Source organism: Lepidochelys kempii, chromosome 6, assembly GCF_965140285.1.
Source record: "Lepidochelys kempii isolate rLepKem1 chromosome 6, rLepKem1.hap1, whole genome shotgun sequence".
NCBI lineage: Eukaryota > Metazoa > Chordata > Testudines > Cheloniidae > Lepidochelys > Lepidochelys kempii.
Genome location: NC_136385.1, coordinates 118,278,648 through 118,292,140, shown reverse-complemented (window position 1 = coordinate 118,292,140; position 13,493 = coordinate 118,278,648). Strand labels below are relative to the sequence as shown.

The 13,493-nt window shown below is 39.1% G+C and overlaps 1 protein-coding gene across 6 annotated transcripts in view; it reads left to right on the top strand.

The window, feature by feature from the left end:
* BRF1 (BRF1 general transcription factor IIIB subunit) overlaps positions 1-13,493 on the top strand; it is a 237,049-nt gene that overhangs the window by 108,457 nt on the left and 115,099 nt on the right. For all 6 annotated transcript variants that reach the window (XR_012159588.2, XM_073349847.2, XM_073349848.1 and 3 more), the window contains exons 6-7: positions 1,207-1,356; positions 2,826-2,919. Coding sequence is in view for 5 of the 6 variants with exons in the window: in XM_073349847.2 (XP_073205948.1) it covers positions 1,207-1,356; positions 2,826-2,919 (244 nt within the window). In the remaining variant the exon portion in view is untranslated. The remainder of the gene's footprint in view (positions 1-1,206; positions 1,357-2,825; positions 2,920-13,493) is intronic.

Here is a 13,493-nt window from a genome sequence, read left to right as displayed (position 1 = left end):
TATGTCTCGAAGTTTTTGATTTAAAGTAAAATATGCAGACTTTTAAATGGAAAGGCTGGAGGTGTGTAGTGCAGTCCTGGTAATTGGAAATGGCAACAGGATATCCATTGTTTGAACTTAGTAGTAAAATGTAACTGGTTTGATTAATTGCAAATCTGTAAGACTATTTAAATGAATGTTTATCAGTTAAAGTGCCCAAATGGGGAATCAGCTAAGGAAATTGAGTTGAGTGTAATAGTTAACAATTTACCATACCCCATAGATTTTGGGTCAAGTGATAAGAGGCTGCCAGGAAATGAGAAAATGATGCCCCGGAAAAAAGAGTAAACAAGTATAGAGCATAGCTTTTAAAAGATTCTATTTGATAAACTAGAAGCTGGTTTAGGTAAAGCAACCACCCATACAGACAGCTTTTTGCTGTTCTATTAGTCTATAGCTGATAACACCAAAATTTGAAATTACCTTATACATAGAGGGGCAGATACTTATTTGGTGTAAATTATCTTAGTTCCGTTGAAGTCAATGACATTTTACACCAGCTGAAGTTATGTTCTGGTGTGCCTGATGAACAGCTTTTTCTTTTGCTGGAGTATGAATCGGTGACTATGGAATTTAGATTAAGGAACTGTAGCTGGTTAAATTTGGAGATACGTGGAGATACTTTTGGTAGTAATATTTTATTTATAAACAGATTATGTTTCAAAGGATAATAATTTACAGTTAGGTACAGAGACACATAAGTTAGTATACATGTTGCTGTACCGGTGAATGTTAAAAAGTTTGGATCTAAATTATCCCCCAATCCTGCAAATGCTTGAGTTAACACATATGCGGAGTCACCCATTATTGTCCATAATATGCATAAAGTTAGGCACATGTACCAGTCATTGCAGAACAGTGGCCTAAGAGTATATGTGGAATACACCATGAGGATACTTTAAAAATGTTTAACTGTAAAGCAAAAAAGGAATAGTGTTTTAGCTGTTAATTGGTACAGAGATTAAAAAGGTGTTTCTAAAGAATCACCAGGTCAAAGGATCCAGTCTCCAAAAAAAAAAAAAAAAAAAAGGCATTGTTGTAGGAGTTTTCTGTTACTGAGATACATAGCAAATCAACCATGGAATGTCTGTGGTACACTTGTTCAGGGTGCATGTTTCAAAAGCTAAAAGTCAAGATTAGAAATAATTGTATTTTATTGTGTTGCAGATCCATGTTTATATATTCCTCGTTTTGCGCACATGCTAGAATTTGGAGAAAAGAACCAGAAGGTATCAATGACAGCTCTAAGATTATTACAGAGGATGAAAAGAGACTGGATGCACACAGGACGCCGACCATCGGGGCTCTGTGGAGCAGGTATCTAAAATCTTGTGTCAATTGTTCAGCGCACAAAGTGCCAATCTGATTTGCTATATAAAAAAGCTCTGTTTTGGGGTTTAGTCATCAGATGGTGACTTTTCGTCTCTTAGCTGAGAAGTTTAGATACCCTTTGCTCTTATGGCCTAAATGTGCAGAGCCATGTTCAAATCCAGCAACTTCTTCATCCAAAGCATTTCCAAAATTCAACCTTTTATTTCTGTCCATGGTGCTAAGACTTTTGTTCCAGGCCCTCATGTTCTTGCAGCTTGTTTACTCTACCCTCCTCTCGGTATCCATATCACTCACTCTAATATGTGCAAAATATAGTTGCTAAGATCATCATCCTTCCCTGTTGCTCTGCCCATGTCACAACTCGTTCCCATTTGAAATCCCTCTACTGGCTCTGCAAATTGAAGCTTTTTGTCCTCACCTTTGAACCTACCCCTCCTTTCTTAATCACTTTTATTCCCCATTGCATAGTCCCCATCCCCTCTAACTTGCCAGTGATACTAACTTTGACCTCCCATTTCTCCTCTTTTCCCACAAATATCTATATGCGTTCTTTTATGCTGCCCCTCATGCATGAAGTGCCCTCCCTGAACTAATCTCGCTTCTCTGCAAGAGACCCATTTATGCTCTAATACCTAAAACCCAGCAACTTAGGTTAGGTTGAGTCAGGGATAGCTGATATGGTGAGGCTATCAAGAAGCTAGTTTGATTACATAGGCTATCTCAACACTTTACATTATTTGCAAATTTTAAGTGTGTACATATGTAAAAGAAAAGTTTTTTTGCAATAACGCAGAACACACAGATAACCCATGTGACCACACAATCTTCTTGGTACCCTCACCCTCTCTCTCACTGTTTGTGACACTTAGTTTTGTATCTTGTTTCAAATCTGAGTGTAAACTTGTTGGGACTGGGACCATGACTTCCTCTGCATTGGTATATCATTTAACACCATGGAGTCCTGATTCCATGAGCCTTTGGGTACTATTGAAATACAAATAGTAATAATAGGAAATAATCTTTTACTGGTACTGACAACTACCTAGATGGAATCTATATCTTATTTTTGGCTTCTGGTAAAGGTTCTAGGAGAGCAATTTATTGATGAAGACCAGATTGCTACTGAAAAAAATTACATTTTTTTGTGTATGGAACAATTCTATATTCTTGTGTTGTATTTGAGTAGCTCACTTTGGCTGCCAAACCCAACTAAAGCATAGAATTTTACAGAACCCAGTTTGCTGGCTTAATTTTATTGAATGGGAAGCAAAGTTTGTACAATTCAACTTAATCACCTGAATTCAAGTATACAGCTGAACATCAGCATTTGCTGTTCTTTAACTGAAGTTGAGAGCAGAGATAGAGTGTACTTGCATGGCTCAGTGTTTTCTTCTTTCTTGTTCTTTGCTCTGCTTAAATATCTTTGTCACTGACTTTCTCTGCTCATTCTCTAGCTCTTCTAGTGGCAGCAAGAATGCATGATTTCCGACGTACTGTTAAAGAGGTTATCAGAGTGGTCAAGGTTTGTGAGTCTACGTTAAGGAAAAGGTCAGTGGAGTTTTATTGTTCTAATCTTTTACTTAAGATACTGAAGAGTAGTAAGTTCTTGTGTGTGCATGTGCGTGCGGCCAGGTGAGAGAGTAATGGATTATTTTTCTTTTTAGAAATTCCAGGAACTATGAAAGTAAAAACTTGGTTTGCTGGTCAACTTTAAGTAACATTTCTTAGTATTTACATAGCATTTTCTAATTCCGGGTCCTCAAAGTGCTTTACAAAGGTGGGTGAGAAGCATTATCCCCATTTTACGACTGGGAAAATTGAGGCAGAGTTAAATGACTTGCGCAACATCACACAAGATTTAAGTGGTGGAAATGTCAGCAAGGTTCTTAACTGTGCAGGTGGAGTAAATGCTTGATCTGCAAAGCTGCGAATGGTGTGGGTTTACTGCATTAACCCAGTATTTAGTCCCTAGTGTATCTTGTAATTTTGTAACTGATAACACACCGCTTTACAAAATTTGTAAAATTTTCTGTAGAGTCATGCGCTTTTAGTAGTACAGTGATGATGATAAAATAGAGCTATGGCCTGAACATAATAAAAATCAAGCTTGTAAAACAAGATGACAATTTAATGTAAGGTCCCAAGTGCTTGTGACCAGAACCTGAACATGGAAATTTCCCATGTACCTTTTTGTCTTTTAATTTTGAAGACACTATTCTGTAAAAGTATTTTTGGATTCTTCATATCAAGGTAAAGAATTGGAAATCAAAATACTAAAAGAAGGACATACACTAAAGAAGACCTAGTAATTGCTTGCATTTTTCATTAATGAGTAAACAAAAAATGAGTACAACTGGAAGATTGCTAGAGAGTTCTAACTTTTTTCCCATGAATTCAGTAAAAAGTAACCAAATTGTGAAATATTCTCCCATTCTTCTTCGAGTAGTGTACCTATGAGTGCTCCATGTTTGGATATGCCTGTGCCTGTGAGCTCTTGCTTGGAGATTCTCGTCAGCAGCATCTGTGGGTCCGTGCCTGTGTCCTGGATGCCCACGTGCTCTGACACACGGGTAGATAAAGAGGGGCAGATCCACTGCCACTCCAGTTCGTTCTGAACCGCCTGGGGCTTGAGATGGAGCGTCTCAGTGTCCGCTTGTGTTAGCCACGTGGCTGGCTACTCATCTTGCTTACATTTTATTTATTCTTAGTATTTTCTTTATTTGTGTTTGTTTGCAGTTAATTTAGCACAGTCAGTGCTTTTGGGGGGGCATGTCTTCCCCCCCCCACCTTTTTTTTGTCACCCACTTTGGGCCTTCTTGGACCTTGATCCGTAGCCTTGAGTATGGGTTATGCCCAAGACCTCAGACTCCAAACCCTGTCAGACCTCCCACGTTCCCACCAAATGTAAGATCTCCTTAGGATTTAAAAGCAGACCTGGGAAATTGAGAAAGGACAGAATTAAACCCCTGTATATTGGAGTGGCCTCCTGCCTTCGATTCTTTGATAAGCAAAGATTCTGGGGGCCTTATGGGACTGTCAAAACCTTAAGAGGAAAAGACCCAACCTCCCAGAATGGGACAAGAACAGGGGAAAGTCATCCCTGCAGCCTGGATCTCAGGCAACCTCATGTCCTGGTAAGGATGCTGCCGATGCTCCTGTTCCTTCCGGTACCAACTGTGGCACCGACCAAGAAGTTGCACACTGAGAAATCCTCCAGAGTGGTGCTGTCTTTGACATCGGACTCAGTGCCTTCGAAGCATAGAGACTAGAACCAAGCCAAGAGCCTCTCTACAGTTCAAAGTAGCCAATTACCAAGCCCTTATGGCAAAGTATGACTTCACAAACTATTTACATCTTTTATTGATTACCTGCCTCAGGATTAGAAGGCGCAATTTCAGGCCCTTATTACAGAAGTCAGACAGTTGCCAAAGCATCTCTTCAACCATTGCTCGATGCCACCAACAAGGCCACACATGCCGTGGCTACAGATGGGAATCATCTTTCCCTAGCTAGATGATTGGCACCTGAAAGGACATTCGTTCCTCAAGGTTCAGACTGCAAACATGAAAGCCCTATCTCTATTTCATTCACTGAGTCTCCGCTTAACATGGAAAAGTCTACCCTCTCACCCATTGAATATATAGACTTCATTGAGGCCGCTCTGGATTTCTTCACTGTCAGAACCTATTTACCCAGGGACATATTTGTCACCATGTCCAACCTTGTTATAAAAATGTAATAAGAGTCCACAAACCACAGCAAATACTTGCCTACAACTTTCTGGTCACATGGCATCTTGTACATTTGTGACACCCAATGTATAAGACTACATTCTCTGTGTCTGGTTTCAGAGTAGCAGCTGTGTTAGTCTATTCGCAAAAAGAAAGAGAGTACTTGTGGCACCTTAGAGACTAACAAATTTATTTGAGCATAAGCTTTCGTGAGCTACATCTCACTTCATCGGATGCATTCAGTGGAAAATACAGTGGGGAGATTTATATTCATAGAGAACATGAAACAATGGGTGTTACCATACACACTGTAAGGAGAGTGATCACTTAAGGTGAGCTATTACCAGCAGGCGGGGGACGGGGGGGGGAACCTTTTGTAGTGATAATCAAGGTGGGCTATTTCCAGCAGTTGACAAGAACGTCTGAGGAACGGGTGGGGGTGGGGATAAACATGGGGAAATAGTTTTACTTTGTGTAATGACCCATCCACTCCCAGTCTCTATTCAAACCTAAGTTAATTGTATCCAGTTTGCAAATTAATTCCAATTCAGCAGTCTGTTTTTGAAGTTTTTTTGTTGAAGAATTGCCACTTTTAGGTCTGTAATCGAGTGACCAGAGAGATTGAAGTGTTCTCCGACTGGTTTTTGAATGCTATAATTCTCTGTGTCTCTGAGCCTAGTTCAAAACAGTCTGCATCCCCAACACAGTCTATCCAAATGGGTTTCTGTACCCCAGTGGGCCTCAGAGTCTCTCCTTGTCCTTTCATGATTGAGAAGGACCTGGAGTGGTGATGGGTTCTCCTCCCCCTCCCCCCGCAATATTACTCTCAAGTCAGAACATGCAGGCGCAGACTTGCAGACACTGCTGTTGAAAATCTCCAAGCAAGAGCACAGGGCGGTGTGTGCATCCTGACGTGGAGTACCCGTCAGGGGATACATCTTGAAGAACCCCAGTTACTGTACAAGTTAAGTAACCTCTCCTTTTTTTTTTTTCTTTCAGTAGGTAAATTTGTCTATCTCCAATATTACCAAAATTTTGTTACATTTTGTCTTCGGAGGAAATTTTTTACCCAGTGATCAGCAATAGAGCATCTAGGTGCAACTAATTAATTAGATATTAAGTACTAGTTTCAAATGTAGTTCACTTTTCAGTTGTGAAAAATAGTTGTGGTACAATTCCTAATCTTCAAAATGGGAATGATGATATTTCCGTAACTTACAGGGTTGTTATGAGGATAAATTCATTGTTTGTGAGATGCTTGTATGCTATGATGATGGGGCTATATTAATACTAACATCACTTTTCTGTCTGGTCAATGGGCATGTTCTTTAATACACATTTTATAATTCATGATTTCTGCGCTTAATAATATACTTTTAAGATGATATATTTAAGTGTTAATTTTTATTAAGAGTAATAATAAGCATAGCAAATTGCAGTTGGAAGTAAATTTAATGTTGACCAGTTTAAGTGAAGAAGTCTTGTTGTAAAATTCATGCTTTGAAATGTTTACTCAAGTCATACACATCAGCTAAAATGACAGCGTTATTTACTTTGACAAGGTAAATGTGACAGCTGAATATTTTCAGGGAGCTATAATTACAACTGTATTTATCATGAATCTATAAAACTTGATTGATGTTTTTGAAATAAGAGCACATTATATGGTATTTAGCTAAGGCAAATAAAAAATCCCTTTGAATAAGTGTTTCTGTAGCCAAGGTTTTTTTTGTTCCTTTCAAGAATTAGAATCTTGAAATATCATTAAATGGAAGTGTCTGAATTAATAAGTACTTGCTTCACATGCTTAAATATCTTTCTCATATGAAGTAGAGTTTTATTTATTTTTAATTATTACTGTTTCTGTGCTGTATTGTATTAAGAACTGTTATCGCTTTGTGTAGATGGGAATGGGACTAGTTGTAGGTACTAATAGACAATGTTAAAATATCATCTATACTGCTGAGTACTTTTCCCTGAAAATTCTGAAACCAAACTACAAATTGTAGTCAAAGTTATTAAAAATAATAATAGTATTTCTGAGCCTCCTGATTGTGCTTTACTATTTGAGTTATTCTTCCAATTTGTTAAACTGCTGCTGAAGGGTGGATTTGCTCCTGGATTATGCCAGTGTCTGAGGCAGAAAATGTGCCTTGAAGGGGTTGGATCAGGACAATGTGCTCTCAACTCCGTCACTGCGGTTGGTGTTACATGGTCATAACAGTGGGCAGTGCGGTTTGGGGAGATGGTGTGGTCAAGGCACCTGGGCGAGATGCCCATTCAGTGTAAATCATGGCAGTTTTCTACCTATGGAGCCACTGCTATAGGTTATAGGTGTCCTCCTTCCCTGGGAGATAAATCCTAATCCTCTGTAGCATAACTGCCTCTGACAGTGCAGGCTGGGTCAGTTTACCCTCTTCTCTGGAGACTGGGGTGTATTGGGCCTTACTTATTAGCCTTAGGGCCAATTAATCTGCCAATGCTATTTATCAGAACAGTAGTTCTCAGCAGGAGGCTCACAGATGTGTGACATTAATGGGTATTAAGTAATTCAGATTCTCCTTGCAGAATTGTTCATCTGATCATAAAAAGAAACCCATTTTGCAAGGTAAAAGCAACAAAACATAATGGTGACACAACAGAGCCTGTCACTTGCATTTAAAATAAGAGATCTTAATTACTTTCAACTTGTATGTTTGGTTTAAAACCATTTTCTTTTTCTTTTGGCAGGGCTTCAGTAAATAACCTTAACAATCACTTCACAAGGCCTTGTAGCTTTGTAATTTGAGGCACAGAATTCAAAAGTACAACTCATCCTAATTGTTGAAACAAAATGTATTAAATATTTATAAACGCACTGAAAATTCTATCTGTTTCATCTCCAGTCTAATTGGAATAATATTGATTTATATATTACTTCATAGGTTCAAGGCACTGTACAAATATTAACTAGTCAATTTTTTATTTTCTCTATCAGTTTTGATGATACAAAAGAATTGGCTTTTAAATTCCTCAATATTTTTATTTGTTTATCCCTTACATTTATATCTTTAGATAATGCACCTGTCTCCACTATCTCCTTTTTTCTTCAGTCAATATTTTCCCCCTTGTTTATCCATTTATTCACCTGTTGCATATTGCTAAATGCTAACTTGTAATCTCTTTGGAGCAGCGACACAGTGTTTGTCCAGTATCTAGTACAACAGGGCCCTGATCCCTGTTTGAAGATCTGAGGCAGTTTTTTCAATGGAAATAAATAATCTTATTTTTAAACTTCAGTACAGTAGTGAAATGTCACTTAGAGGAAAGTGGAACGTTACACCAGAATTGTTTCAAAGCATTTGCAGTGTATGGATTGCAGTTGGTTAGAGAGAACCTCTCTACTTACAGCAAAATTTTTCTGTTGACCAACCCCCTCTCCCCACACTCCCCCCCCCCAAAAAAAAAACAAAAACAAATCCCAAGCCATCATTACCAAAAGCTTCTGCTGTTATAGATCTGGGTGAAATCATTGGAAGAAAAAATTGATAAATTGGTCAATATGCTTACACTATGGACTCTGAAAGTTTCTTCAACCCAAGGCTGCATGGGTAACTTTTTGGAAAAGAAGTAGTCCATACATAGCGTGTATAAATCTGTGTTGACTGCAGCTGCCCCAATTTTCAGTGCAACAGTGTGTAGCTCATATGGACTTCAGGTCCAAGCATGCAGCATTCCATCTTGATCTGAATGTCTTCTGCCACCAGAGGTAGAGAGGTGAGCAGTTTGATATGCAGGAGTAATACCAGGATGTGAGAGGACCAGAGATGCCTGCATAGCTAGGGAGGTGGTCACAAGGTTAGAAGTTCCATAATGTTGAATGCTGTACTAAGGTTAAGAATATTGAGGGAGAAGATATTAAGTCTATTAAGATCAAGGAGAATGAGGGAGAAGGCAATGACTCCATTGAGAAGTGTGTGTTTGTGCTGTGGGCAGAGCGAAACCCACACTAAAATTGTGTGAAAGGTAATTGGAGAGATGAATTTCTCAAGCATTTTGAGAAAGGGAAGGTTAAGGGAGGTACAATCGTATGTCAGAATCAATTGAGGTTCTTTCAAGATGATGTTGTGTGGAAAGGTGACTTTTAGAAAACTGGGAGAGATATCGGAAGAAGAGGAGTTGTTGATAGTGGTGGTAGTCCACATCCTTCTCCTGCATCATTAGCTATAGAGAGTCACCAACAACTGCTTTGCTGAATTAAGAAATCGAATTCGAAAATACTTAATGCCCCACCAAATGTGTATGCAAATAATTTCAAAGTGGTTTATAAGTGGATGAAATCACTTCTAAAAAATCTTCTCAATCCTCTGGACTAACTTCCAGCTTGGCTGTCCTTCCCGTGCCATGCAGTACCTTAGTAGTTGGGTTGTCTGTTTCTGTTTTCATGGGAAAAAGTTACCATTTTCTGTGGGTCCAATTTCATGTGTAACATTTCATTTAAACCTACTTCCCACAAAACTAGTAACAAATTACCAGTACATTTCAATATTTTAATTTCTCACTTACTTACACAGCATAAAAAAAACAACCTATGTCATCAAGTCTCAAAGTCTGTGTCTGCAGCCTTGGGTTTGCACTAAGGTGCTAAAAATAGCCATGTGTAGATGGGCTCTGAAACCCAGCCTCCTCCCTGTGCTTCAGAGCTGGAACGTCTGCATGGCTATTTTTAGCACCATAGCGCAAGCCCAAGTCTGCAGACACAGGGTCTTCTTTGTTTTTTTGTTTTGTTTTTGCAGTGTAGACGTACCTATAGAGTTTAAGGCTAGAGAGGACCACTAGATGATCTAGTCTGACCTCCTGTATATCATGGGCCACTGAACACCCCCACCCACCACCCCTGGCCAAACCTCACCAAACCCCAAGTATTTCAGCTTTCTGGAGATTAAGGGTGTCATAAATATAAAGGGAAGGGTAAACCCCTTTAAAATCCCTCCTGGCCAGAGGCAAAATCCTGTCACCTGTAAAGGGTTAAGAAGCTAAAGGTAACCTCGCTGGCACCTGACCAAAATGACCAATGAAGAGACAAGATACTTTCAAAAGCTGGGAGGAGGGAGAGAAACAAAGGGTCTGGGTCTGTCTATATGCTGCTTTTGCTTGGGATAGAACAGGAATGGAGTCTTAGAACTTTTAGTAAGTAATCTAGCTAGGTATGTGTTAGATTATGATTTCTTTAAATGGCTGAGAAAAGAATTGTGCTGAATAGAATGACTATTTCTGTCTGTATGTCTTTTTTGTAACTTAAGGTTTTGCCTAGAGGGGTTCTCTATGTTTTGAATCTAATTACCCTGTAAGATACCTACCATCCTGATTTTACAGGGGTGATTCCTTTACTCCTATTTACTTCTATTTCTATTAAAAGTCTTCTTGTAAGAAAACTGAATGCTTTTTCATTGTTCTCAGATCCAAGGGTTTGGGTCTGTGGTCACCTATGCAAATTGGTGAGGATTTTTACTAAACCTTTCCCAGGAAGTGGGGTGCAAGGGTTGGGAGGATTTTGGGGGGAAAGACGTGTCCAACTACGTTTCCCAGTAAACCCAGTTAGAGATTGGTGGTGGCAGTGGTTATTCCAAGGACAAAGGATAAAATTAATTTGTACCTTGGGGAAGTTTTAACCTAAGCTGGTAAAAGTAAGCTTAGGAGGTTTTCATGCAGGTCCCCACATCTGTACCCTAGAGTTCAGAGTGGGGGAGGAACCTTGACAAAGGGTATGTCTAAACAACAGTCAGGAGAGCAAGTCTCAGCATGGGGAGACAGACGCATGCTCGCTCTGCTCTAGCTAGTGCACTTAAAAATAGCAGTGTGGAGGAGAAGCGGGGATGCGGCGCACTCAGGGAAGGAGGAAGAGGTGATGTGGGTGGGGAGCTTGGCTGCTGGTGGGTGCAGAGCACCCACCAATTTTTCCCCATGGGTGCTCCAGACCCGGAGCACCCATGGAGTCGGCGCCTATGAGTGGGTCAGGTGGGTTTGTACTTGGGTGGCCAGCTCCAACTGCTGCCTGTGCTGCTGTGGCCATCCTGCTGCGTGGAGCACACTAACTTGAGCAGAACTAGCAGGTGTCTGTCTACCCACGGTGCGAACCATGTTCCTCGCTGCTGTGTAAACATGCCCTAAACTATGGTGTGCCATAGGCAGAGAACAGACGGAATCAAGGTGCACTGATGCCCAAAGCCTCTGTAATGCCAGGGAAATTATTTTAGTGAGATATACCTAGATGCTTCCTTACGCCACCAGCCGTACAACACTACTTGTTTACTGTCTTTGATATCTTCTGTACAATAATTACAATTTATGAATACTGTCTTGGCCCTGATGCTGCAAACAGTTCCCTAAGTGCTTGACTTTCTGCATCTGAGTAGCTCCCTTAATGTAAGGTTAGGCTGTATTTCTATTCTTTTCATGGAAATCATATAGCGTATTCAAAGGGCAACCATTAAATTTCATAAGTGTATTTTAATTTCCAATATTAACAATGCAATCAATGTAATAAGATTCCAGGATTGTCACTCTGAAGTCTAGAATGTCTGTTGAGTCAGTGTGAAGTGATGGAAACAGCTGCAAGCATGGCTGAGAGCTCTTTCTGTTTAGAATGTCACCAGGTTCAGTCATCGCTGGGGTTTGCAGTCTGTCTAATTTTTAAGTTCTGAGACACTCTGATTTTATGAAATACACTTTTGCGGTAGCATGGCTTTCAGCTACTAGTGTTTTATAAAGTGCTCGAAACATTTCAGTTCTTGAAGTAACAAATTCCTTTTTTTAAAAAAAAAAGTTTGTTGGGACTTTTACATTGAAATTCCAAGAATCCAAAGGATAATTTGTGACGTCAATGGGATTACCACGTGTATTAAGTTAAGCACCAGTGTAAGTGTTTGCAGGGCTTTAAAGTTTACGATTAACAACTACATAAGTGTTAGAGCTTATAAGTATAAGCACATGTACAGGCATATACCTTTTCAAGGTGCTAATTTTTTAATACTAATGATATATTCACAAATATATATTTTAAAAAATATATGATCATCATAGTCTCAAGCCTGTGAAATATTAGACCATTGTCTTTAATAATAATAAAATATAGTATATTAGTTTATTACATAAGTAGTAGCGTGTAAAGTGTGTAACCATTTCTCTGATATCTGTATTCAGTGCCTCTACAAAGTGGGGTGTATGTATGATATTGATGCATATATTGTGTGTGCATTTAAAAAAAGGATGATAATGTAAAAATAGACTGATTTATTTAGCAAACACCTTGTAATCATGTCTACCCAATCTATTGTATCACCTCTGTGCCAACTTGAAGTCTGAACCTGCCTCATGCTACTGAATACAATACTATGGGTCAACAATTCTGAAGGAAGCTCAGACAATAAATGATGGGGCACATATATTAATATTCTGAGACTTTACTAAAAGGCAAATCAGTTGACTAACTCTTCAGATTCTACAGATAGCCTCTCAAGTCAATCTGTTGCTCAAAATGTTAGTAATGATATTTCAACTTACAATTAATATTATATGGATGTGAAAAAATATTATTTAGAATTTTGAATTACTGTGTTAAATATTTCTTTGTAAAAAGAGATAATACAAATAGTAATTAAGCATCTCTGTATACCACGTAACTTACAATGCAGTTTTCCTTTGGTATCTGATATAATATTCTGAACTCTGATTTGCATCCGATGAAGTGAGCTATAGCTCACGAAAGCTTATGCTCAAATAAATTGGTTAGTCTCTAAGGTGCCCCAAGTACTCCTTTTCTTTTTGCGAATACAGACTAACACTGCTGTTACTCTGAAATCTGATTCCTGTGTAACTCTTTCTCTTTTTGTTTATGTACTAAAATACCCTTTAAAACATTTTAAAAAGACAAGTTGTAATAGACAACATAAAATAAAATGTTAAAAGTACATATCCTGTGTATGCATCTTTAAAATTTCCCTCCAGAACCACAACGCTTTGTTCTTCTTTCCAAAGCTCCACCATTGCTACTCCAATGTGCCTTTCTTCCATGCTGTTCGCTCCCCAGAATTGGAGTCAGGCTTTTGTGTATGTATAGGCAGTCAGTCAGTTGGTCGTGTATTAGTACTGGAAATGTCTAAAAAAATGTTTCTGGCCCTCTTCAGTCCTTGATGGCAGCTTCAACTGATCCCCCCCCTCTTTGGGGAATAGGTGGGAGGAGTCTCATGGCCTTTCCTACCTTGTACATTCTATCCCTCTCAGATTTTGCATTTCCTGGAACTCTCAAAAGTGTTTGTAGTCTGTACTTTAAAAGCCCTTGAAAATTTGGTTTTCAGTGAGTGAACAGAAAAACTGAATTGCTAAGTGAGCAGCACTTGGGCATCCCCATCC